At 39.8% G+C, this 25,666-nt stretch overlaps 1 protein-coding gene across 1 annotated transcript in view; it reads left to right on the top strand.

The window, feature by feature from the left end:
- Window positions 1-1,556: 1,556 nt before the first annotated feature.
- Window positions 1,557-25,666, top strand: part of LOC144628954 (E3 ubiquitin-protein ligase HUWE1-like) — a 58,893-nt gene continuing 34,783 nt past the window's right edge. Inside the window, 33 exon segments of the mRNA XM_078487077.1 lie at window positions 1,557-1,916; window positions 2,105-2,203; window positions 4,862-4,996; window positions 5,893-5,985; window positions 6,797-6,870; window positions 7,303-7,381; window positions 7,483-7,545; window positions 7,884-7,964; window positions 8,242-8,298; window positions 8,440-8,508; window positions 8,924-9,023; window positions 9,426-9,526; window positions 10,652-10,713; window positions 11,070-11,158; window positions 11,322-11,402; window positions 11,888-11,970; window positions 12,146-12,247; window positions 12,839-13,244; window positions 13,334-13,414; window positions 13,846-13,952; window positions 14,358-14,535; window positions 15,190-15,281; window positions 15,638-15,885; window positions 16,107-16,164; window positions 17,406-17,582; window positions 18,356-18,601; window positions 18,732-18,948; window positions 19,719-20,070; window positions 20,631-20,753; window positions 21,508-21,581; window positions 23,120-23,277; window positions 24,056-24,310; window positions 24,694-24,807. Of these exon segments, the coding sequence (XP_078343203.1) occupies window positions 1,872-1,916; window positions 2,105-2,203; window positions 4,862-4,996; window positions 5,893-5,985; window positions 6,797-6,870; window positions 7,303-7,381; window positions 7,483-7,545; window positions 7,884-7,964; window positions 8,242-8,298; window positions 8,440-8,508; window positions 8,924-9,023; window positions 9,426-9,526; window positions 10,652-10,713; window positions 11,070-11,158; window positions 11,322-11,402; window positions 11,888-11,970; window positions 12,146-12,247; window positions 12,839-13,244; window positions 13,334-13,414; window positions 13,846-13,952; window positions 14,358-14,535; window positions 15,190-15,281; window positions 15,638-15,885; window positions 16,107-16,164; window positions 17,406-17,582; window positions 18,356-18,601; window positions 18,732-18,948; window positions 19,719-20,070; window positions 20,631-20,753; window positions 21,508-21,581; window positions 23,120-23,277; window positions 24,056-24,310; window positions 24,694-24,807 (4,299 nt within the window). The 5' untranslated portion in view covers window positions 1,557-1,871.

The raw sequence follows: 25,666 nt of genomic DNA on the forward strand, positions 1-25,666 counted from the left end.
CACCTGGTGTTTTTCGCGTCCCTGCACGTTTTTCAGTCATTTTACTGTAACTAAGCTCCCTTATAAGACGGACATAAAAGGGACAGTTGGAGCCGGTTCCGAAAGTGGCCGTTTTAGAGAGAGTTGACTGTAGATAAGAAACTTTTTGTATCAAATGCGCATTCATTCTCGAGGAGCGATGTGCAATGGGTGCCAGAGGTTTCTTTCGGCGACTAATGACGAAAAGAACGCGTCATAATAGAGACTTGCTAAAATTAGGATACGGATTTTTTCCAAGTTGTTCGTCAACGAACACAACTGCCTCCCAACTTTTTTCGCGTAACGTTGTCGACAACGTAAGTGCCTGGATTCTACACTATCTCAAATAACTTTGTTGTTTGAACATGCTAACGAGGCTTGGAGGGCAATTTGCATGAACACAAAAGAATGACAAGTACGCTGCAAAAGGTCTATTGCGACGTCATCAATTTAAACTGGTCACATGATTACTCTTAGCGGAGAGTTGGTGGGACATTCACAACTACGATCTAATTGATCTGTTCCTCAGATAAAGTGGCCAGTCTTACGTATCTCCCAAGAAGTGCCCCGCTCCTTGAAGCCACGTGAAATTTGAGACACGACCCGCTCTTCCGCCTGTAACTTGCCTCTTTCCCAGGCTACGTCACCGAAATGAGTAATGACGTCAAACGATTCCGTGAAGGCCTGGAAAAAAAGCCGAACAGGAATACAATACATAAATACAATACAATACAATACAATAGTCGTTTAATGTGTCATACACTTAGCAATAAGGTGTGACATTGCAGAAATGTCACACCAGCTAGTTTACAGGTATTCCACCTAAATTAAAACAATAGACATCACAACGAGGCTCCGGGGAATAAACCCACAAACTCTATATATAGATTAGTCCCCGGAGCCTCGTCCCGAGGTCTATTGTTTTAGGCTGAATTTTAATATGTCGAAATTGGGCTATTACATATACAACAATGAGGAGAAGACATAACTGAGCCCCTCCCAGAGGGAGGGTGTCCATGTTCCCTTGTTACCCCCCAAAATTCCTTGTGTTCCCTTGTTCCCTAAAATATCAGAAACACAGGTTTTGTTCCCGTGTTTCCAGCTTTATTTTCCTTTTGTTTTCTTGTTCCCAGTTACTTTATGGCCATGTTCCGTTGTTCTCTGAACCCCCCCCCCCCCTGAGGGTATCATAACTAAACTAAATTTTTAGGTTAAATTAATCGTTAATGATTAAATGTGATTTAATCATAAAGGGGGAGGGGATGGAATTTGACTTGGTGCTTCAGACCAGTGATCATTTTTTGGTTGTTCTGGAGCCACAAGATGGAATGTCGCAGTAAGGGGTTTGTTTATTAATGGAAAATGTACGTTATAGTAGAGCTTCCCGTCGACTAAGAATCTACCGATCCCGAAGCTATCCCGAAAGTCCCGCAAAGAAATCGTCTTCACTTTCAAAACGGAAACGCATGGCCTTGTGGGAAAACTCGAGCCAAGGCGACGAAGCCTCGTTGTGATGCTACGCGCACGCCATTATTGTCGGCCATGTTGAATGAATCACTTCATACGTACAAAGCCAAAACGGCCGAAATTATGTGATATTTATCGCGCTGTTTGGCCTCCTTTTGTCAAGGCACGACAAAAACTAGACCCAGAGAGCTAGTCGTCGAACACAGAAAGACTCTTGCTGTTTTGTCAAGTCATCACGGGAACGAAACCCTCGAATTTAAGAATCAGGAGTTTCTTTGCTGGCTAGGGAACACTGAGAAGTTTACCCCCTTATATTTAGCTTTTAGTAAAGCAGTATGGTAGATTGGCAAGAGAAATAGTTTACAGATAATATTTGTCCTTGAAAAATGAAGATTGACAGAAGTAAACTGCGGAAAACCCAGTCGGACGTGGTAAGTCTAAGAGAGTATAATGTCCCTCCAAGTTTTGACTCGGAAACTACATGCATGCACCCGATGAAAGCTCATAAAGTTGAGATAACACAAAGTGCATGCTAAAAGCAAGAAAAATGGTTGCATAGATACTAATTATACTAATGTTCGGTCGTTATAAGTGCAATAATGACCAAGTTTTTTCACAGGCACCAGAGTGCAGACAACTTATTCAACGACTGAAGGATGCTAGTGACTGTGAGTTGATACGCATTCTCAAAGATGTCAATACGTGGTACTATGGCAAGGTAAAAACAGATATTAATCCGTTATGTTTTTATAACTTTTGTATGTGTGCATCAGAGATAGAGCTAGGGACATTTCATGATTTATCTTGAGGGTTTTTTATATTGTTAACTTAAAGATTGTCGTTTAGCAGACATATTTGTTTGCTGGTATAAATGATTACAGGAAGTTTCAATGTAATCATTTAACGACTTACTTGTAAACAGTTCACTTCAAACTGTGGCTTTATAGAGTAACTAGGTAGACAATAGAGTCAATAAGCTGTAAAATGGTGTACAATGCAAACTGAAAATGTGTTCAAAATATAACCCTTTAATTTATTATATTGTAATGTTTGGTGTAATTAATTGAAACATTATAGTCCTCCTACAGAACATTTAAAAACCCAATTCTGGCATAATTTGAGTACCCTGTTTTACATAAACTGTAATATTTATATGACAAATGATTGTTTGAGATGTTAACACCAAAAAGTCAGGCTCGCGGACCACAAGGCATTGTCATCATGAAGGGGTGTATCTATAATAATTGAAGGGAATTTTTTTCCTGCATGCTCTATGTTTTTGTGTCCCATCTACAGGTGTAAAAACAATTCTGGGGCAGGTGTCTTAAAGGTATCCGGATGTTTAGCCCCCAAGATGATTAGCCCCCAATCTGTAAATTCCCAGATAAGTTACCAATTTGCCATTTAAGTTGCAAATTATAATTTGTCTTTTAAGTCAATTAACTATTCTTCACTGGTAACTCGGGATGAATATGATAGTTAATACAAAGTTTAGCGGACTTTATACGACTGGTCGAGTAGGTGAAAGCAAAAGCAAGTGAAGCTTTGCTTTGCTTGATGTAAAACGCGGAAATTCTTATAAGTTCGAAGTGTTAATATCACTTCATTTCTACTGATGCCGAGAAAATATATAATCCTTTCTATCCAAATTTACCTTTCCACTTTCACATCAACTGATTTACCTCAGTTTCACCATGTCGTATAGGCTGCTATTATAGTTGATTTTGTTTGGTTTGCGTTCATTTAAGTTTTTCGGTTTGTGTACTCGACTGAAAACATTCAGGAAAGCCACTGTCATATCACAAATGGAAAAAACAGTGAAAGAAGGCTAAAAGAAAAAAAAATATTGCAGGATGATCATTTTACTGAGGGCTTACAGACTTAAGATTAAGGGCAAGCAGACTGGGGGCTAATCGACTTGGGGGCTAAACAACCTGCATCCGTCTTAAACATTAATACTAGCAGGATATTAACTGCCGCATCAGACGTGTAATAGCAGGTTTTACTAGTGTCAATGTCTGCTGTTATCAGTTAGGCCTAGCATTAATGTTTTTGTAAGCAAATTTAAGTTGATAATTTCCTAACAAAAATGTGCTTAAAATAAATCAAGAGAAAATCCGTTGGAAAACAGATCAATTTTATTAAATTTTGTAAGTTACTCAGAACTCTCTGTACATGTACAGTTGAATCCCGATAACTCGAACCTTCAAGGGAAATCGAAAAAGGTTCGAGATATCGGGAGTTCGAGTTATCGAGGGTAAAATTAGTAAGAAAATGGCCTGAAGGGGAATTGAAAAAGGTTCGAGTTAGCGGGAGTTCGAGTTACTGAGGGTTCGAATTATCGGGATTCAACTGTACATCGTTTAGTCCAGCTGTGCATGGTGTATTTTGGCATTTAAAGCATCCCTCCACAAATAACACATTTAATGAAATTCCGGATATCCATAAGTTTTGAGATCAGTCTGTTGTTTATGAACCATTTTACAATCAATGTCTTGGATCATGGGACAGTTACATATATAACCTGAAATAAAAATTATTTCTGGCCTTTTTGACCTTGAATTCACCACTTCGCGAGTTGCACATTCAGGTGAATCCCTTAACAGAAGCCACAATTCAGTGAGCTGTATATTACAGATCACAGGGCTAAATAAAAAGCCTGCCCAGTTATCTAGGACTGGTAGATTTCTCCTTTTGGACAAGTAACTTTTCATGTTAACTTAGGGCCTGTTTACATGATTCCGGAATGACTTTCATTCCGGAACGAAACTCGTTCCGGAATGAAGTTCGTTCTGCATTTACATGACAGAGTCGATCGGTTCAACCAAAGGCATTTTCACGTGCGTGGTTTTCGCGCGAGGTCAAAACAAGATGGCGCATGTTTCGCGCAAACATGTTTTTGTGCCCATTAATGGCCGTATCTGCAATTTTAACGAGTAATTTGACCATAGAGCTGCTTCTTTGGGCTAAACAGTAAATGCTATTACGTTTTTCGCTCTGAATTCAAACTGTGGAGTCCGTATGCGGTTTCGCGAGTTGCGGCTTCATCTCGGAACGAAATTCGTTCTGTGTTTACATGATACCAGAATGAAATGTCATTCCAGAACGAAACTTTCATTCCGGAATGAAAACCGGAATGAACTCATTCCGGAATGACTTGACTTTCGTCTCGGTATCATGTAAACAGATACAGAGAAATGTATGGGGATGGAATGAACTCGTTCCGGAATGAAAGTCATTCCGGAATCATGTAAACAGGCCCTTACCTGATGGTCAAAAGCCCAGGCGTTTCATTTGCTGGTAAAGGTCTTAACTCTGTGATGGAACTTCTACAGTGAAACATTTATTTTAATTGTTTGTTATGTTGTTTATCTAGTGTGAGCTTCAACATTGGGTGGATGTTATGGACAAATTTGATGAAATCTTGGCAAGTGTTGCGAAGCCTGTGAATGGAAGCTGTTGGATTCTCACCTATGACAAGCTAGATGAACTTGAAGGACCTGACATAGCAGTAAGTACAGTCAATCATGTCTAGGAGTATTTCTACTCCAGGGAAGTAGCTAAGAAAACACTAAGCCAGCTCATCAACAAGCCCAGATGGCTTTTCTGGCTTTGGTAGCTCTAAAAGTTAACCTAAGTCGTTTTCATATGAAATTTCAGCCGGTTTAATTAGCCCGCAGCCGGCTCTTAGGGACATCCCTGCTTCTCCTTGGATGTGGCGCCACTGGTCCATTGCAGGGTTACCTCCTGCATTAAATTAGCTGGTACCTATTTATACACCTGGGTGGAGAGAGAGACTACCGTAAAATTCCGGTTATAAGCCCCCCCGCTTATAAGCCCTCCCGGTTATAGGCCCATCTACCTGGAAACAAAAAAATACATCCGATTATAAGCCCCCCCCCCCCCCTCCCCCCCTCTACCAGATGGCAGTACTGAACAGGGCTAAATGTTGCTTTATTATGCGTTTTTAACATAAACAGTATTTTGATCAACACTCCTTTGGCTCATTTCGAAACGTTTATTTTATTCCACTTGTAAGCCCTCCCGGATATATAAGCCCCTCCGCTTATAAGCCCACCCAAAACCCCTTACGAAGTTGTATACGCCCAGGGCTTATAACCAGAATTCTACGGTATAAGAGTAAATTGTGTTACCCAAAAACACAATGCAGTGCCCCAGCCAGGTCTAGAACCTGGACTGCTCAATCCAGAGTCCAGCACACTAACCATAAGGCCACCGCACCTCCCAGCAGAGGTCCCTTGAGCAAAAAAGATTTGAGGGTGGGTAGAGACATCCATTATCAAAGGGGTCATACATGATTTGCCTAATGGATATGCTATTCACATAATTACATTATTTAGGAGTCTTAAAAGTCAGGTAAATGATAAATCTATTTTTTGCACACAGAGTGAAAAACGGTGTCTGGTTAACCATGTGTTGAGATTCACTGCTCTGGTGTTGGAACACTCATATACAAGACATCTGTACAGCTCCTCAGAGGTGGGTAAATTTTAAACAATTTCTTTCCCTTAGTCACCCCACTTCTAGGTGTACATGTACTCTCTGCCCTCTCACCCTTTCACTTCCCTTGATTTAACTTTCACTTCCCAGTTTTATACTTAATAAAATTGATAGGGTTTTTAAAACAAGTTGGCGACTGCCAGAGTTGTGCTAGCTACTTGATTCTATGTCACCAGTTACTCTGGTCATAGCAATCAGCTCGCTACAAACACGCTAGCCTTGTCACAGCCACCTTCTTTTCCAACGTTCTGACGCCTACTTCAAACCATTTTAAAACCCCTGAACTGGTACCTATAATTTGATTTGATAATGCTTTAATAAGTTGTTTTTGTATGGAGAACAAAGACACTGATAACTTTAGAACTTTTGGTCTCCACTCCTTTACTTATCTGGCAACAAAAGAATGGAACTCTCTACCTAACTTTATAAGGCTATGTAACTTATCTGACTTTAAAAGGCACATCTGCAAAGCCAATTCAATTAGTTAATATAAGTCAATTTTAAATATGTAAATAGTAATTTTTATTTTTATTTGTTGTTATCTATTTCGTTCTCGGAAATATTAGCTTGTTAAGCTACTCTAAATTCGAGTTTAAATAAAGTTTTATTATTATTATTATTTTATTGCAAGACTGGGTAAAATCTGAAGCAAAATGTTCCAACTCTGCCTGTCATCATGGATCTGACAGTATTAGAGGAAAGGCTTGAGCTTATATTTTTAGTGATTGTTGATATATGATTACTAGTAATTATCAGTATTCACTTATTCTCTTGGTTTGTTTGCTTGTAGCATCTGGTTTCACTGTTGGTAGCAAGTGACATGGAAGTTGTTCTGTCTGTTCTTGGAGTGCTCTATGTATTTAGGTATGTAAATAAGACTCAAAGGTAAAAGCATGAATGTGGCTTAACTTGAGTGAGAGTTACTTTTACACATTGAAGAAAATATATGTAATTTATTTTGTCCATTTCTCAGTACTAATTTAGAGGGAGATTTTTATGGGAACTTGCCCTTCATTTTAAACCAAATGAATTTGTGGGAAAAGTGGCTAGTACCAAAGATTGGTTCCCATGAATAGTTTTTGTCAAAAATAGGTAATTCACATGAAGGGACTTGCTCCAGGAACTACATGTATTTGAAGAGACCTGTCTCTGTGTGTGCTGGTCTTTATAGATTTGATGTTACACTTAGCTTTCAAGTGTCTTTGTGCACTAAGTTAAGATGTAAAAAAGTCAATAATTATGATTGTTGTATGCAATCATATTATGTCATCAATCTTATTATAATGTTATCTACAGCAAGAGATCAAGTTTTATACCACGGTTACCAGCTGAAAAGAGAAAAGCAATCCAGCAGCGTCTTCAGTGCTTAGGAGAGGCAAGTAGCACGTTGGATAATATGGACATAGGGATGTGTTTAGAATTACTGCCAATTTTAAGATTCTTAACTATCTTGTAAACTGATTTAAATCTCATTAGACATGGGGAGGAAAGAATGCAGGATTCAGTCTTGCTCACTGTTGCGAGGATTTACCTCTTAAGGTAAGTGAAACACATGGTGTACATTATAGCTTATACTTGGTAATGAAATACTAAATAACTAGTGGAAGCTCTTGAATCATTAAGGGGTGAATTGGATAAAATGAAGTGCCTACATCACAAGCGACATATGCTGTGACTACAACATGAATCGCATTGTGTAAATCAACCTACCACATCCTTTTGACAGACATACGCACATGCAAATGGTCCTGTTGTAAGCTTGTTGCATGCAGAATAGACGTACCATGTAAATTGGCCCTAACAGAGTTGGTGACATTTAGTCCTTGCATGTTTTCAAGGGGACTTGTTAAACATACTTTGTTTTTTCTCTCATTTAGGAGTTTCCAACCAGTTGTGCCGATGTTTACTTTGAGTACTACAATGAAAGTGCGAACACTACTTCACAGTCTGACACACAGGTAAGCAAATAGACTTTAATAGCAGTGCCTGATCCAGAGCTTAATATAAGCGGGGGGCCCGACCATCCAGACCCTGCAATAAGAGGGGGGCCCCCTCTAAAAATTAATTTTTCTCAGCCCTTTGGGCCTCTATTTGGCCTAAAAGTAGGGTGGGGGCCCGGACCCCTTCCCTTGATCTGCCAATGAATAGTAGTCCTCTATATAGTAAATAACTAGCTTACTGTAATTTTTATACACATAAAGTGGTGACAATATTGCGTTATTTTAACTCTCTCAGCAGACACAGACACCAGGAAGCCAACTGTGTTCTGTACATGTCAAGCAACTTTACCAGGTACAGTGAACAGAAGACATGTCTCAGTTACTATTAGTTATCATGGTTATTGTTACAACTGATCAACAGCTATGTTCATGTTAACTGGTTGTCTTTTGTATTTTTTTAAAATGTTCTGCCATAATTTCTTTCCTTTGCTAGTTTTCAGAGAATCCAGGAGAAGTTATGGAACAAGTGATGACCTGTTACAATGTGCCTACCGATAAACAGGTAATAATGGTGATGATGATGATGATGGGAATTTACAGTGGCGTCATCCACATAGTGGCTCTATATTCCAGATTGTATTGGAATTTAGTAGTGTTGGTTTCTGTGTAGAGAGGAAAATTGGAGAACCCAGAGAAAAACCCTTGGAGTCAAGGACAAGAACCAACAACAAACTCAACCCACGTATGATGCCGGGTTGCTCTCACCACAGCACCATCCCTGCTCCCCTACATGACTTATGTACAAACTACTTAACAATTTAGTGACGTTATTGCTATACGAGCGCTGTAATTGTAATGCACTCTTGCTTGGATGGGTCACTGCACCCTCTTCAGGCTCCCAATACTTCTTAGCTCTCAGCATTTAAGTGCAAAGTAAACTGTGTTATTGCTTAAAGTGTTATTGTTGTTATTTTCAGGTGAATCTGTTCAGCAGAATACGATTGGCCAAGCACTTTCCTGTTTACGAGAAGAGATTACAGTGTATTCAGGCTCGACTGCAGGCTATCTCAGTATTGTGTAAGAAGTGTTTTGTGTACTGTATTTTCTCATTTAATTCCAAGTGTCAAGTAAATAAATTCAAATCTGTGGAAGGTATGATTGTTGGCTGGGGCCATTGCATTGTGTTCTTGGACAAGATGAGTTATCCCATCCAAGGTGACTGGGGTAGTGGGAATAATACTCAGGACCATGTACTAAAAACAGAGATAAGCATTAGTCAGATTGCCTACTAAACTAGGCTTCAGTTGATGATTTTCTTTAATCCCATCACCTCTTAGCTGCTTGGATAGGTATTGACAATGCAAGGATAAATTAGGTTTTGTTCACTTGTGAGAATTTATTTTAATTTAAAGTTTAAGCTTATTTTCAGAGTACTTAATGCAAGTTAATGTATCTGCTTTGTGTTATTTCTTGTCACAGTATATTCAAACAGCACACAGGATGTTGTGAATCCACTGTTGTATCAGGGATTTATCGAGGAGACAGTAGAGTTGCTTGAACTCGATCAACCACAGTTCAGTGTAAGTTCACTCATACAACTACTATATACATATTACATGTATAATTTATTCTACTATGTACAATTTAAGCAATTGGGGAAAAGAAGCCTGAAAAAAAAATCATCGCTAAATATTTTTAGGCTTCTTTACTCTAGCTTGCAAATACAGCCGCCTCTCATTCGCTCCTGCTACTATGTGCAAAATGCGAAGTGAGACGTCTGCAATTTATAGCCATAAACTCTATACTGATGACATAAATCTGTCCAGAATCTGGACAGGAGCGCTGATTGGTCAGCTAGTTAATGTATGCGGCCTAAAAGTTGACCGGGGGAAGAATCGTGAAACTACACTGAAGCTGTACCTTAGAATTTCTATAATTTCTATAATTCATATGTAATTGGGAAACAAAAAGAAACTGCTTTATAACCAGATGAACGACCTCAAAGATGTACAGAAAGGATGCGCCACTGTGGCCGTTAAGAATAGATCAATTTTGACACCTAACTTTTATTGTTGACATAAAGGCAGCTGGCAGAACGAACAAGCAACAAAAGTGTGAAATACAGATAACCTGAACCATCCTCAACCAAAGAATGTGCTACAGAAAAACAGAATTTGACAAACAGCATGGAAAGAATTCGGAAGAATTGCTATGATCGTTGCAGTATACGTATTTATGGCCCAATTCCTCCGAGAGTTGCAAAACAATATCATCTAGTGATTTCACAGCTTATTTTTCCAAATCTTACTAATGTGCAACCCGTGTAGAATTCCTATTTTTCGCAATGAAGTTGTCTGGTGTAAATGACCCATAAACGTGTCCTTGACTGCCTTGAAAGTGTTTGTGATCAAGCAAGTAATGAGCAGCTGAAAACAAAAAATATAATTATGCAAGACCAACTGCGTGTGGTGTGGGAAAATCTTATTAGTGGTTAACGTCATCAGTATGGAATTTCTGGCCACGATCACAGACGTCTCTCTTCGCGTTTCGCACGTAGTAGCAGGAGCGAATGAGAGGCAGCTGTATTGGCAGGCTATCTCTTCTCCAGTTGCTTAAATTACAGGGCTCACAGCAAGGACCATGTCTTTGCTTGTTTCTCACTGCTGTGCAAAATAATTTCATTTATTCTGTTATTACTTTTACAGGATATTAGAACAGCAGCCATTCGGACACTTACTGCTCTTGTGCACATGGAGTGCAGTCCAAGGTACTTTGATCAAAGCAATCTTCAGTATTAGCAGAATAAGAGAGTCAGAAAGCACGCCAATATAAAGAAATCAAAAAAGCATCTACAGTATCTTTCCCAAAAAATCATTGATTTTTGAATAAGTAAAAAACCATCACTTTGTGGTGTTGAAATATTACTCTCAGGTCACCTAACAAAATTGTGGCATCCTACATGTATCTACCCCTGTATATTCATGTAATAATACTTACTCCTGAACTGGTTAATTCTACTGCATTGCCACTTGTTGTTGTTGTTGTTGTTGGCTTGTGAGGACGACGCAAGACTGCAAGTACAGTGTGAGACATTGATGGATTTTTGCTTTTGCCTGATTTTAGGGTGAACACTGTCATTGACTGTACAGGGTTAGCGTCTTATCATGGATTCCTTCCAACACTCACGAGAAATTGTATTCAAGCTCTCACAGGTGGAGCATAGTACTCTACAACCGCATATTTCTGACAAGCTTTTTTGTTTATGTTCGTATTGTAAATACATGTAGATGTTTGTAAGCAAGTCTGACTTTCCTTGGTTTTTGAGGCTCAAAGAACAATAATTTATGTTCTAACTTTTTTTTCATTGAATTTTAGATCCATTGGCAGATTCCCTTCCACTGCCTTTTGCAACTGGCCTGTTTTCATTTCTCTACCACTTGGCTTATTATGAAATTGGTAGGTACATGTACAATGAAAATATTGTACTACATTAGATACATCAGGTACTGGACTTTTTAAGGTCAGACAACTGTGCTATATTTCTATGTCATACCTAAGGTCGGCAAACACAAGCGGACAAGTCCTTGTGACTATTTCCTGCGATTAGCCCCTTGAAGAGTTAACTCCTGTGTACTAGCTGCTGGAACTTGTCTTTTAATGCATTCTGACCTTAATTTTGAGGACAAGCGCTGGGAGTCCTATCAATTCAAACCAGTTTAAATTCGTCTGACAAGTTGCAGGGATCAATGTACTGTTTTTTCCTGGGACTGAATTTTTTGTCGAAAATAGGTGGTTCACGTGAAGGGACTTGATGCAGGGACTAGCTAGGACTTGTCCCCTTGTGTGCTGACCTAAGAAGACTTGATAGTGAACTGTACAGTATTTGAACAATATGATCTTGTTTTTAAGCTGTAGTTTCTTGTTTGGTTTTTCCTAACCAGGTGCTGAAGCACTTGTGTCTTGTGGTTTATTGGAAGCTCTTCTGAGAGTTGTTGAACATCAGGGAGGAGACAGTCATCTGACGGTAAGAAAATGCTGTTTGGTTTTAATTTTGATCTTATCTTCTGTGTTTCAGTGACAGCATTTTTTCCTTAGTTTATCTGAATGTTGACACATCAGATTCTGCTATTAATAATAGTTGTATTTTGCAAGTTGTCTTGTAATTCTTCTTGATGTGGTGTCTGTGTTTTGATCACCAGTTTGTGACAAGGGCCATTCGTATCATGGAGTGGATTGCGAACATGGATCTGTCTGGATATCAGAATCAGACTGGATTGACTGCTATTATCAACAGACTTGAGGTACATTGTACACAGTTTGCAATGCAAAATAATCTTTCATGTGAATTATCACTTGCTAGTAAACTTGTTATGAAGACAAAGGCCAGAATGAAGCATGTAACGGATAAACTGAGGTTTTCAGTGATATGTGAACTGTGAAATTCAATCCTCAACCAACAGTTTAAGCTTTTTGCTGTCGTCAATCATCTTAGCAGACCTTTTGGGAAACAGAAGTTCACTACTGGGTGAAAAGGTCACATTCGTCAGTTGTGATTGGTAGATTTTGATCCATTTTGTTTGTTTCTGTTTTTCATGGTTTGTTGGCTGTTGCCATAATTATGATTGGCAGCATTGAAAAATGCAGTCATATAAGATAAATTTTGAACTGGATTTTGGAAGAGTTTCGCATATCACTGAAAACCAAAAAAAATCACAGTCACCTAGTGAATTGCATTATTCTTGCAGCAGATTATTATGAAACATACCTAGCATTAAGCCAAGTGTGTGGCTTGTCCTGTGTGATATCATCAGGACTAATGTGGAGATAATTATATTCAGATAGTGCCAGTGCACCTTACTTCATTTGTCATTATCTTTTGTTTGAATTTTCAGCAAGAAATTAAGAAATGCCAACCTCATCATGGAGCCATATTATCCCCAGACCTCCCCTCTGCTCCTTCCAACCAGCAAGATGGTGTTGCCATGGAAACAAGTGACAACCAGGGAGCCCAGCCTGATGCTCCTTCCCAGTCGAACCAGTCAGAAGAGGTTCCCATGGAAACTGAGCAACCTTATGTCAACAGCACAGGTGCCGAGGATAACAAAATGGAAGTGGACGAGCATGAAACAGGAAAAGAAAAGCCGCAGGTTGAGATGACAGTCGCTGGGCCAAGCTCCTCAGTGAGTCCTGTGAGCAAGAACCGGTGCTTGCCTCAACGAGCGGCTCTGATCAAAGCTGTTCTTAGCTTTTTAAAGAAGTCCATTCCAGATCCTTCCTTCTCAGAGAGCATAAGAAATGGTAAAGTTAGCTACTGTTATTTTGAGTGTGTTTTAAATGACAGGAGAAATGAAAAAATACTAATAAAAACTGAACTGTGTTTGTTTCAGTTATGGATAGCTCACTTCCAACCTCACTGAAGTACATAATCAGCAATGTTGAGTACTACGGTCCAGTCCTTTTCATGGCAGGTAAGTCTTAACGTTTCCAACAAACTTATGTGTATAATCTTGTGACTGGTGGGAGGTGCAGTGGCCTAAAGGTTAGTGCACTGACCTCCAGATTGAGTTGTCCAGGTTCAAGCCCTAACCATGTCATTCTGTTGTTTTCTGGGGCAAAACACTGCACTCACCGTGCCTCTCTCTCCACCCAGGTGTATAAATGGGTACCAATGGATTTAATGTTGGGAGGGGCAACCCTGGGATGGACTAGCATCTCATCCAGGAGGGAGTTGAAATACTCCTACATGTAGTCCCTTCATGCTACAGAAACCGGACTACATGTTACCTCCGGGCTGATGGATCACTAGGCTCAGATGCAGACAACCTAATCTTGTGACTGTTAAATGATAATCAGTTTTTGAGATTTCTGACCTTCAGTCTTGGTTCCTTTCTCCATACAGCCATTGACGTGGTGACTGTGTATGTCTTTCATGAGCCATCTCTTCTCTCGTCACTGCAAGACAACGGTTTGACTGCAGTTATGCTCAAAGCTTTGGTCGTCAAAGAGGTCAGTTCTGCACTACTTTTCGTGAAGCATATTTTTAAAGACTGATTTGGCAGGAAGTATCAGCATATTAGGCTGCCAAAGGCGCCTGATATGCTAATGTCCGATCTTGTGCCGTATCTCTAACTGTGAAGCACATTGAGCTCTGTAAATGCGCAAAATAAGAACCATTATGATAATCATAATCATCAGGGTTTTCAAAACAAGCTGGCACCGGCCACCAAAGTTCCACCGGGCTACTTGATTTTATGTAACTGGTTACTTTGGCCATAGCAATAAGGTTGTGAGAAACAAGCTCAGCTTGTCACAGTGGTCTACTCTTCCAGTTGCTGACGCCTACTTCAAAACATTTTGAAATCCCTGCATTATTGATGTTTCATATACATGTATATTATGTTCTTTTTCTAGGTTCCAGCTACACGTGAAGTTCTCTCATCACTGCCCAGTGTGCTCAGTGCGTTGTGTTTGAATACTCGTGGACTCCAAGCGTTCATGAGTTGCAAGCCCTTTGACAAGCTGTTCAGAGTGCTGTTATCTCCAGATTACCTACCAGCAATGAGGCGTAGAAGAACTTCAGAAAGCCTTGGTAGGATTACTAATAACATTTTCAATTTATTGTACATACTACATAGTGAGGTCTTCATGTACACATTTTTTTGTGTCAACCACAAAGGGAATTCTCACAAGCTGATTTATTTGTTATTGAAAAGAGGTTGCATTGTCGGTATCTGCAGCTTCATATCTTATTGTGGGGTTGTTCGTAAAACCAATGCTATATTTACCAACCAGTAGTTTTGCATCGTTGGATCACTTGTTGTAAATTACAGGTGCATCCTGGACTAAGCTGGTACATTTAGATTTTTCATTAAATATTGTACATTGTCATTATTTTAATCCTATACAGTCATGGATTGAAAAACACTTTTCAATCTGGGGATATTGTTCTGACATACACTGTACCTATACATGGGTAAACAGACAACTTTCCCTGTTTTCTTATGTCAAAGCCATATGTACAGAAGTCTGCATAGAGTATCTGATTTGTTGGAATAAAGAAAGTTGAAGCATGACAACCAATCAGCAGCACTACACAAATCCTTATAGGAAATCCTTATAGGATTATAGTCCTGACCTGTCTTCTCAGAATTAACATTAAGAAAATGCAGTGTTTAAGTAGAAATAAGTAAGAAGAATAGATTTCTTGAGTGTAGGACTGAAATAATTGATTTTTTTGTTGTAGGTGAAACTGCTTCCAACCTTGGCACTGCAATGGATGAGCTGATGAGACACCAACCCACTCTAAAGACAGATGCTATGACTGCTATAATTAAGGTAAATTTGTTACACAACTTGGGTATCCATTTGTTCTAGTAACTTAGTATGATTTTGCACATGTGATAGGATTTTCTTTTCCTTTCCTTTCCTTTCCTTTCCTTTCCTTTCCTTTCCTTTCCTTTCCTTTCCTTTCCTTTCCTTTCCTTTCCTTTCCTTTCCTTTCCTCTCCTCTCCTCTCCTCTCCTCTCCTCTCCCTTCCTTCCTTTCCCTTCCCTTTTGTCCCCTTCCCTCTCCCATCCTCTCTTCTCCCCTCTCCTTTCGCCTCCCCTCCCCTCTCTTATCCACTCCTCCCCTTTTCTCTCCACTCCTAATTACATGTTACAATAATTGTGATGGGCGACTCTTTCTTTCAGCTCTTGCAAGAGGTCTGTGCACTAGGCCGGGACCCCAAATACATTGGTTTCAAGATGGGTGCTAAACCTGACAGCAGTGAAGTAGACAGCGGCAGTGGATTGGGTCAGGGAACTGGGCGTGTGGCTCCAGTGTCTGAGGAACCAATGTCAGATGAGGAAGAGGACGATGAAGATAGATTCAGCTTTACCAGTACTACTAGCACTGCTAAGGTCGTCGCTGACAATGACAAGAACAAAGATAGCTCAAAGTATGATAGCTGCACTTAAGAGCTTTTACCATGCTTTGTTGTTTAACATCATTAATTTTTATCAAGGGCAGAAGTGTAAGAAACACTGGAGAAATTTAGGATACTCTTGTTCACTCTTATAGTAAAGCAAAAAAAAACACCTTTTGTAAACCTGTATGTTTTCTTAATAACCTTTAAAAGAGATTATTGATGTCTATTTATGCAATTCTTTTATTTTAAAGGAATGCCGAAGAGGAGAAACGGACCTTCATTCCGCTCATGGATTATATCCTGAATGTGGTATGTGCAACATACCGGTAATCTGTTGACTATACGTCTAACTGCACCACGCAACCACCATAAAACATTTATTTTGATAATCATTTTGTTTCATGGCTGTCAATAAGTTTTTAAGTAATGTTTAACAAACTCACAGTTCATGCTTTATCAAGTCTAAAACACGAGGCTGCGCCTCGTATTTTAGACTTAATTAAGCACAAACTGCGAGTTTATTGAACAGCTTCAAAAACCTCTGATGAAGATCTTTTCATTCTTGCACTGATATTTAGATTTTGAGTAATTTTGGCCAAAAAAAATTGGACATAAAAATTTAGCCACGGGTGTCTTTATCAGATATACAGATACAGTGCTTCAAGCTCAAGTTTTTCAGAAGTCGCACTTTGGCGACTTTCTTTTGTAAAATGGTCGCCACTAGAAAAATTTTGGTCGCCAAAAGCAAAAACATTTTAGAAGAAGACACTTCATGTCGCTTTACATAGAGTAATACTGCTGACCATGATGAGCCGAATAGAAATCGTTCGGAGAACGTTTCGACGAGGTTATTTTCGCTTGCATTCCAAAGTTTTTTGGTTGATCTGTTCTAATTATCGTGCAGAATAGTAAATAAATGATAAGAGAAACAGGTAAGGAAGATAAACATGCAAAACAAGTTTATTCTCGTGCAGTACAGTAAAATAATAGAAACATAAATGTGGTGTTCAAATTAATGGCGGCTCCACGATCAAAGACATCAAACCCAAACAGCAGTCCAAGCCAAACGGATAAGCAAGATGCACGACTGAAATAGTTGTAATGGAAAATTTTGTGGTGAAATTGCTTAGTAATTATACTGCAAAAAACAAATGATGCCTAGCCAGCCCTTTACACTGCACTGGTCGCCAAATTGGGGACCTGTTTGGAAAATTTAGTCGCCAAATTTTCTTTTCACTCGCCATGGCGACCAAAATGGTCGCAGCTTGAAGCGCTGAGATACTCATTTAACATTAATTTCCTTTGTATTTTCTTAATGAATTATTCATGAGTTTTTAAAGCAGCTGTTACATTGAAGATAACACCCATAGCATTTCGCTCGATCTCTACCCAAGAGTAACATAACACCGATCGACATCTTCACCTGTTATATTGAGTGAACTCAGCCATAACAGGTGTTACGGTTTATGGCCCTTCATGACAACCTTGTGGTTGGTTAATGTTTTGCCAATATTAAAGGCTTAATTTGTTGATGGTTAATTTTATTGCAGGTTCGGTTTGTGGACTCGATTCTCAGCAACAATTCAACTGATGACCACTGCAGAGAGTTTGTTCGTCTTGGAGGATTAGAACCTTTGATCAATATCCTTGGTTTGCCTAACCTGCCACTGGACTTTGTGACCTCTCCTGCTTGTCAATCTGTCTCGGGTGTATGCAAATCTATCCTGGTGAGCATTTTTGTCTTAGTTTGACCAGTTTGAGCCGCAGTGACCTTATGGTTTGTGTGTCAGACTCTGGATCAAGCAGTTCGGGTTTGAGCCCTGTTGTGTTCTTAGGCAAGACACTTTACTCTCAAAGTGCCTCTCCCCAACCAGGTGTATAAACGGGTACTGGCAGATTTACTGCTAGGGTAACTGTGTGATGGACTAGCATCTCATCCATGGGGAAGTAGAAATACTTCTAGTCCCTTATTGCTATGGAAACTGGGATAAGCTCGAGCCTGATAAGCCTCTAGGCCTGAATGCTGGCTTTACCTTGCCTTTACCTTTTTATCACAAATTCAAGTGGGCAAGTTAAGAGATTGATGCAGATGTTTATCAGTGCTCAGCAGCTTATTAGGAATGCTACCCTTATAACCAAATCTTACAAGTCCCTACATTGTTTGTAATGAGAACGCTTGTGCACAGATGTTCTTGATTCATTGATGACAACGGAACTCAAAAATAATTATTAATGTTCTTTTCCTTGGTGCAAACAAACTGTATTATTGATTTTTTTCTAACAAAAACATAAAGTTGTAAATCCTGCGGTAACAGCTTTTCAAATCATTCGTGAGAGTGAAGATGCACTGAAAACAAGAACATGAATTTCTCATTACCATCTGTGGTTCAAAAACGCCTGTGCTAAAGCATGACAAAGTGTTTGATAAAGTGGCAGTGTTTGACCAGTTGCAGAATGATACAATGCTCCAAATCATGAATATTTTATTTTCATTTTTTAGATGTTATCCCATGAATCCCAAGTGTTAAAACAAGGCCTTACTCTGCTCAGTGAAGTCCTTACTTCCCTGGAACCTCTGATTTCAAGATCAGAAGGGTCTCCATTGTCTATCCTATTACATGAGGTGGTGTCGTCAGGCAGGCCTCAACAGGCCATGGCATCAGTGCAGCTGACTCCACTTTTGCATGGAATTGTAGCATGTCATGCATACATTAGCAAGTTCCTTCATGTGTGTAAAGTGGGGCAGGTAAGAGCATGCTTTGTGATGGTATCCATGGTAACAGTTATAGCAATAGCAAACAATCCTTGAGGATTTTTAGGTGTTAAGTTTCCATTCTGCAGCAGAATTTTTGACAAATTTTCTAATGTTTTGACAGTTTGACATCCGTACCTTGTGTGTGAATCACTGGGGTTCTGATCAAGGCATCAATGTACTAAAGCAACTCGGTCAACTCTACATGTTCCTCATTTGGGAGACTATTGTGTTGGAAACCATTAGCAAATCAGAAACATCACCTGATGAAACGAAGGTTGTTGACAAAGATCTAGAGATGCTGAGAGCATCAACATCAGCAAATCAGGAAGAACCATCAGGTAAGAATAAAAATTGTCCTGTAAAAATAAAATTATAATGTTCCACTCTAACCCACTGCAGTGCTGTGATTTTAGGAGTTCCTTTGCATAAAAGGCTTGATGATTTCTGGTTCATTTAAATAGGAGACAGACCCAAAACGTTTTTGTGTTAATGGAAATGTAAGGTCTGTTGAGCTGGCGACACACTAGGCAATTTGATCGCCTGCAGCGATCAGCTAATAAAATCACAGATATCTGGCATGCCAGATATCGGCAATTTTATACGCTGGTTGCAGCAATCAGCGAAAATCCCAATCGCTGCACTGGGCACACTTGGCGATTTTCACTGATCGGAGCGATTGGCGATAAAATCGCCAAGTGTGTCGCCAAGGGAATGAGATGAGCAATGGCTCATCAGTGTTGACACTCAACTTCAGCTTCCATCACATAAAATGACTTCAAGTCCATCATAGGTTACATGTTCCTCCCAGCATTTGGTTGGTTGCGCCTTACTCTGGATGGCAAGAGGCACTGTGAGAGTAAACAATCCGGCCCAAGAACGCAGCAGAATATATCCAGCTGAGGCTCAAACCTGGGTCTCTCATGATTGAAAGTCCAGTGCACTAGCCATTGCACTAAACATTAAGCCACAGTAGTGACTCCCATGCAAATAACCTATAAAATTGAAAAGAATTAATGGTCAGTGAAAGAAGTATTAAAGGGAATTGAGCTACAACTGAGTTGTGAGCAAGAGCAGCATCATAATTAATTTGATATTATTTTTGTTTCAGTTTCAGGGCAAACACCTGAAGGCAGTCCAGCAATAACAGTGACAAATGACAAGGAAGGAAGCAGTGAAACTACAAATGCAAAGTCCAGTCTTCTTCCTGAACAGCAAAGAATTATAAAACAACTTCTGCAGACATCAACTGCTCTTGGCAGAGCCTTGTCAGACCTGTTTGTCCTTCTTGTAAAGTTAAGCGTTGGATCAGCTCAGCGACAGCGGCGAGCACCACACACTGCAGCCACGCCTGGTCTTCCGACCCTCCCAGCACGTCATGTTGCTTTACAGCTAAGCAAACTGCTGAAGGATGCACTGATTTGGCAGGGTCTCCCCAGTAATACTTCAGTGCCCAAACTAAGGTACAAGTACTGCAAGAAAATTAACCATTATTTATATATTCAGAGTTTGTATAAGTCATAGAAAACCTGGGAAGTCATGGCATTTTAGAATTTCATTTTCCAGTCCTGGAAAGTTGTGGAATTTAAGAGTGGGTCATGGAAAGTCATGGAAAATGGTATTGATTGTACAAAAAATTAGGCAGGTTATTATTTTTGAAAATTTCCAAGAAAAATGGTCAAATTTAGGTCATGGAAAACTTTGAAAGGCATTGAAAAGGTTATAGAAAGTCATGGAGTTTTACAAGCTCAAAAGAGTATGAATCCTGATATTGCTTTAGCTGATTCCAACTTGTCATAAAGGCAGAAGGTTTTAATATGGGCCTCTCTTTTTCTTGTGTGTGCGTGTGTTTATGTATAACTAAGCATAAAAAATACCAACTTTGTAATTTCGTTTTGAAAGATGAAATAAAAGGTGTAAAAAAGTAGACCAAAACAATTAACTTATTCTATAAGCTGCCCTCTTCGTGCAGAGCACAATCTGAACCTTCACGTCTGATCAATTTTATGCTCATTTATTGTAGGTTTCACTTCCATATGTGTATTGTTGGCTTTGCTTCACGCCTGCTGTTTGATGATAAGAAGAACCCTTATCATTTGATGCTGCAACAACTTGTCATGTCTGGGGCACACAACAGCCTTTTCTCGTAAGTCAGATTCAAACCTGAGTTTTTTTTTCCTCTTGAAATTACTTCCTCATGTACTATTATGCTTCTTCTCTATCCTTCTATTGATCTTCTCCTCCCCCAACTCCCCTGTTTGTCTGTCTGCCTGTCTGGCTGTCTGTCTTTATGTACAGTGTATAGGTGCCATTGGGCAAGTTGATAAAATTTCAATGGTGTAGACCCAGGGGGGGTACTCCGGCTTGTAAATGACGGGGTTGATCGAAGGATTTTTTTGGGTTTGAAATTTTCGAGTCCGGGATTTTTTTGGGTTGGAAAATTTGGCAAGTATTTTTTGGGGGGTGACTTGATTTAAATAGGGGAAAGTGCCTTGGCGGGGCCTTGGCGAATTTATGGTATGATAAATAAACAAACACGAGCGTTCAATTTTTTATCATTTTCTTTGTGTTATATTTTTGCCCCTCCTGGCAATTAAGGGGTAATTTGACAAGGGATTTTTTTTTTTTTTTTTTTTTTTTTTTTGGGGGGGGGGGGGCTATTTTTTGGTCCAGGGATTTTTTTGGGTAATGTCGGAAGACTTAGGGATTTTTTGGGGTCCTGAGTTTTGCCTCCATTCGATCATCCCCGTCATTTACAAGCCGGAGTACCCCCCTGGGGGTGTAGACTGCTGTCAGTTATAGACTGTTTAGCGTTGCTGCCTGATGATTCACCAAGCTAAGACAAATGATTTGCATTTTCTTCTTGATCAACATTTTCTTTGTTTGTATGGCTGCTTCAGGTTGTTAAAGGTCATATTGAGTGAGGACAGCAAAGCACCCATGAATGAAAGCTTAAGTCAGTCATGTTTTCAAGGTAAGGATTAGTGTAGGGATATCCATTATATTACTATGTAACTTGTAGCAGGTTTTCGAGGAATTAGAATTATTATTAGGGTCAGTCGCAATGGCCAGTTTCCTCTATCAGACGCGTCTGCACAGAATCGTGGTAGTTGTATTCAGTAAAACATGCACAAGACTTGAATGAATACAACTTGAATACAACTACCCGGGGGGGGGGGTACTCCATATAACGGCCTATACGGGGGAGGCTCCGCCCGAAAGGGGTACCTTTTTCAGGCTTCAGGTATATAAAAGGGTAGGTATTTCACGAGTTTAAGTATATGAAAGGGTATGGAAATCTGTCATTTGGCTATTTAAAAGGGCATTAAATTAAAATATTTCGAACAGACGCAATTTATGGCTGTATTATTTTAATTTATTAAGCGTTACATAAAAATGACAAGAAAACGTGCTATTTTAAGTCCACGCCATGTCTCTTAGGTATATGAAAGGGGTACCTTTTTTCAGTTAAAGGTATACGAAAGGGGTACAATTTCTGTCAAAAATGGTATAATTATAAAAGGGTAAGGGGTTAGAACTTGGGGCGGAGCCTCCCCGTATAAAACTTTTTGGAGTACCCCCCCGGGCAACTACCATGATTTCCTGCAGGCGTGTCTCATAGACCAGGGTACATTAAGTGTACACACCACTCTGAAGATATGCCAAGTTTTTTTTATAGGTCTACACCAAGGTCCTTTATTATTCATAACTACCGTATTTATTCGATTAAGCGCCCAACCTCGAATAAGTGCCCACCTCGAATAAGCACCCACCCTGTATGTAGGAAAAGTTTATAAGCGCCCACCCCCACCCCGCTTAAAAGAGGGCACAAGAGGAATTTTGATTATTATTAAAGTTGAGAGTGAAATTGACTGCGTACTGCTAATAGAAGACCCCAAAGGCCAAGTTTTTTGTACTTTTTTAACAAAACTTTCAATGAACAGTTAAAATTTAGCTTTGGTGCATCTTCACGTTTAGTTATTATACATTTTTTTCTTGCAAAATAAATGTACTAGCTAAAATGGTGAGAATTTAATTAGCGCCCACCTCGAATAAGTGCCCACTCTCAAAGTCCAAAAATTTAATAAGCACCTAGGGCGCTTAATCGAATAAATACGGTAAAATAAGTCGTCTGCTTGCCAGATAAAAGGTGCCGCCTACAATCGTACGCCAGTACACCACGCAATTTGGAAATCCACGCCGAAGATCTTTGGCGTAACCTATGTAGAATGCAGCCTGTTTCATAGAGGAAATTGGGCATTTTTCCTTTGGGCAAAGACAAAGCTATTAGGACTTCAAAGCACATTAACAAACATATAAGGACTTCAAAGCATATTAGGACTTCATCTCGGGGAATAGTCACCACGATTCACTTCACCTTTGGTGAATAATTGTTAAATGTACCAACAAATTCCCGAGACTAACATTTATTGAACTAATATTTTTGGACTTGTAACTGAAATGGTGAACTGGTAAGTGTCAAGAACTAAACTTCTTTCTTTTTGTCTTTAGCTGGCTCACAGGAATTGTTGGACTCGTGGTTAACACTGATCAGTAGACTGGCAAATTCGGAAACCCTGATGGACTCTCCACACAGCCTTCCTCCAACATCTACTGCACCCAGCTTTGTGCCATTTAACCCTGTCCTTTTCCTTGTTGCAACACAAAAGGTAGGTTGAACTCAAAGGATTATTTTTATCTTTGTCTTGGTGAAAGATGTAGTTAGGGCTTGCACCTTGCCATTCTCTATGTGCCATGTTCTTCGCAAAGTAGTGGGGGCTTAATAATTAGAGTAAATGACTCTGCATTGTCGGTATCTACTTCTCACATGTTTTGTTGTGGGTTTTGTTCGTTTAACCAATGCAACATAAATTTAAACCAGTTAGTTGCATCGTTGGATTGCCTGGGTTTTTTTTATTCAGATATATCCTGGACTAAACTGGTACATATTAACTTGTACATGCACTTTCGTGCTCACTCTCTCCCTCCTCCCTCCTTCATTCACTCCTTCACCTGCTCACTCACTCACACAGTTCTTTTGCTCACTGGGTCACTCCTGACTCACACTCACTCAGTTACTTTCTCCCTTGCTCCTGCTTCATCCCTCCTTTCTCCCCTTCTCTTTCCTTCCTCCCTCTCTCCCTCCCTGACTGCCTTCCTGCTTCCCCTCCAAATCCCTCTGTCCATCCTTACTTGTTTTCTTCTTTTTATGTGCTATATTATACATTTCTTTATGTGCACTGTCAGTTGTATATCATCATCATCACCATCACCATCATTTATTAGCCACTTTAAAATTGAAAACTAGCAAAAACTATGTTAGGTAAGGCGTGGAAACCTCCAAGAAACAACCAGGCTTATAAGGGAGGCCACCTCAGTTACCAATGTGTTAGAAATTTAGTTGTGGATTTCACAAGTTCGCTCTTGCCTTCATTTCCTCTTTTACAGAAAGCATTCTCGGCAGTCCAACAACTCTGGGGACAAAAACTTCCCAAAGAGTATGGTCCACACATGGCTGAGTCAATGCTGGCCATCCTGTACCACATCATAAAGGGCGAGGCTGTTATCAAAGAGAAGCTGGGACCTGCACCAGAGAGCGCGTCATCTACCAGCAGCTCCTCTACTGCGGCAGCAGCAGTGGCAAGACCACCTGATGAGCCTGCACACGCCCAACCTGAGATTAACATGCGGCATTTACAACAGGTACAGCTGCATTCATTTATTCTCTAGCTCCTGTATTCAAGCTTTATACATGCAGTACATTTTACAGTGTAACTTTTGAGCCTGCAGATCAGGTCCATGCGTGACCATCCGGCATTTAGATGAAAGCTTCTGGGCCACATCTTGTACTGTTTATTATGTTATGAAATTGAATGTTTGACCATTCAAATGAAAGATATTTAGCTTCCTTTCTGTGGTGCTGTTTATTATGATTTACAAGTTGGTTTTAAGTCTGAGAATGAAACCCAAGTGTGCGGCCATTCACATGAAACCTGTTGGCAATACCCACAGTGTTATTCTTGAAAGTTACATTTGACATAAATTATATAATGGCTTTCTCAACAATCAGCCAACTGTTTGTTTAGTTTATAGACATGGGTTTCACTCATGAACATGCCAGACTGGCCCTGTTGAGCACAGGGAGCCTTGAGGAGGCAACTGATTACATCTTGACTCACCCTCCACCACCGCCTGCTAGGGTAGGTATCATGTTGTTCATAAACCAGTCATTTTGGCATTATGCCTAAAATTAATTGTTTGTTTTTGCCTTCCCTGGGGATTTTTTCCAGGTTCTTTACTAGCTCAAGGTGCAGGCTAAGGTTTGGGGCTGTTTATGCGAGTGACAAACCTCTCACTCATAAGGCCCCATAGTGCTTACAGGCTAGTTCCACAGTTTCATGTCCACACTGAAGCGAGATCTTCTAAAGTTGCCTCACAGGCAATTCTATAAGGGCTACTGAAATAAAGCTCTGAAAATTAAATATCTAAGCTACATTTCGCTCTAAATATCTCAATAAAGTTTAATGAAACGTTTATTGACTCATGTGTTGTATTTCTTCGCCTGCGCGGGCCGTTTTAAGATAGTTATAAAGGCGCTTAAAATGCCCCGCGCAGGCGAAGAAATACAACACGAGTCAATAAACATTTCATTAAACTTTATTGAGATATTTAGAACATAATGTAGTTAGATATTTAATTTCTAGAGCTTTATTTCAGTAGCCCTTATAGATTTCAAAATTTCTTTTGTTCGTCCCATGTCACCAACAATAATTAACCACGAACACATAGGGTGGTCTGCCTGTGGTTGCCTTATGCCACTTTGATTCAGCTGATCTAACACTGCAAGGGAATACTGGTTGCTTCATGTTCCAGCCAAGCAAATTCTTTCTCCTCTAACCAAACCCTTACCCTTAGTACTTGTGTGTACCAGCCCTTAGTGGGAGGCGCAGTGGCCATATGATTAGCGCTTAAGACTCTGGATTGAACAGTCCAGGTTCGAACCCTGGCCCGGGTCACTGCATTGTGTTCTTGGGCAAGACACTTTACTCTCATAGTGCC

Source organism: Oculina patagonica, chromosome 10 (genome assembly GCF_052425735.1).
Source record: "Oculina patagonica isolate OP01 chromosome 10, crgOcupat, whole genome shotgun sequence".
NCBI lineage: Eukaryota > Metazoa > Cnidaria > Anthozoa > Scleractinia > Oculinidae > Oculina > Oculina patagonica.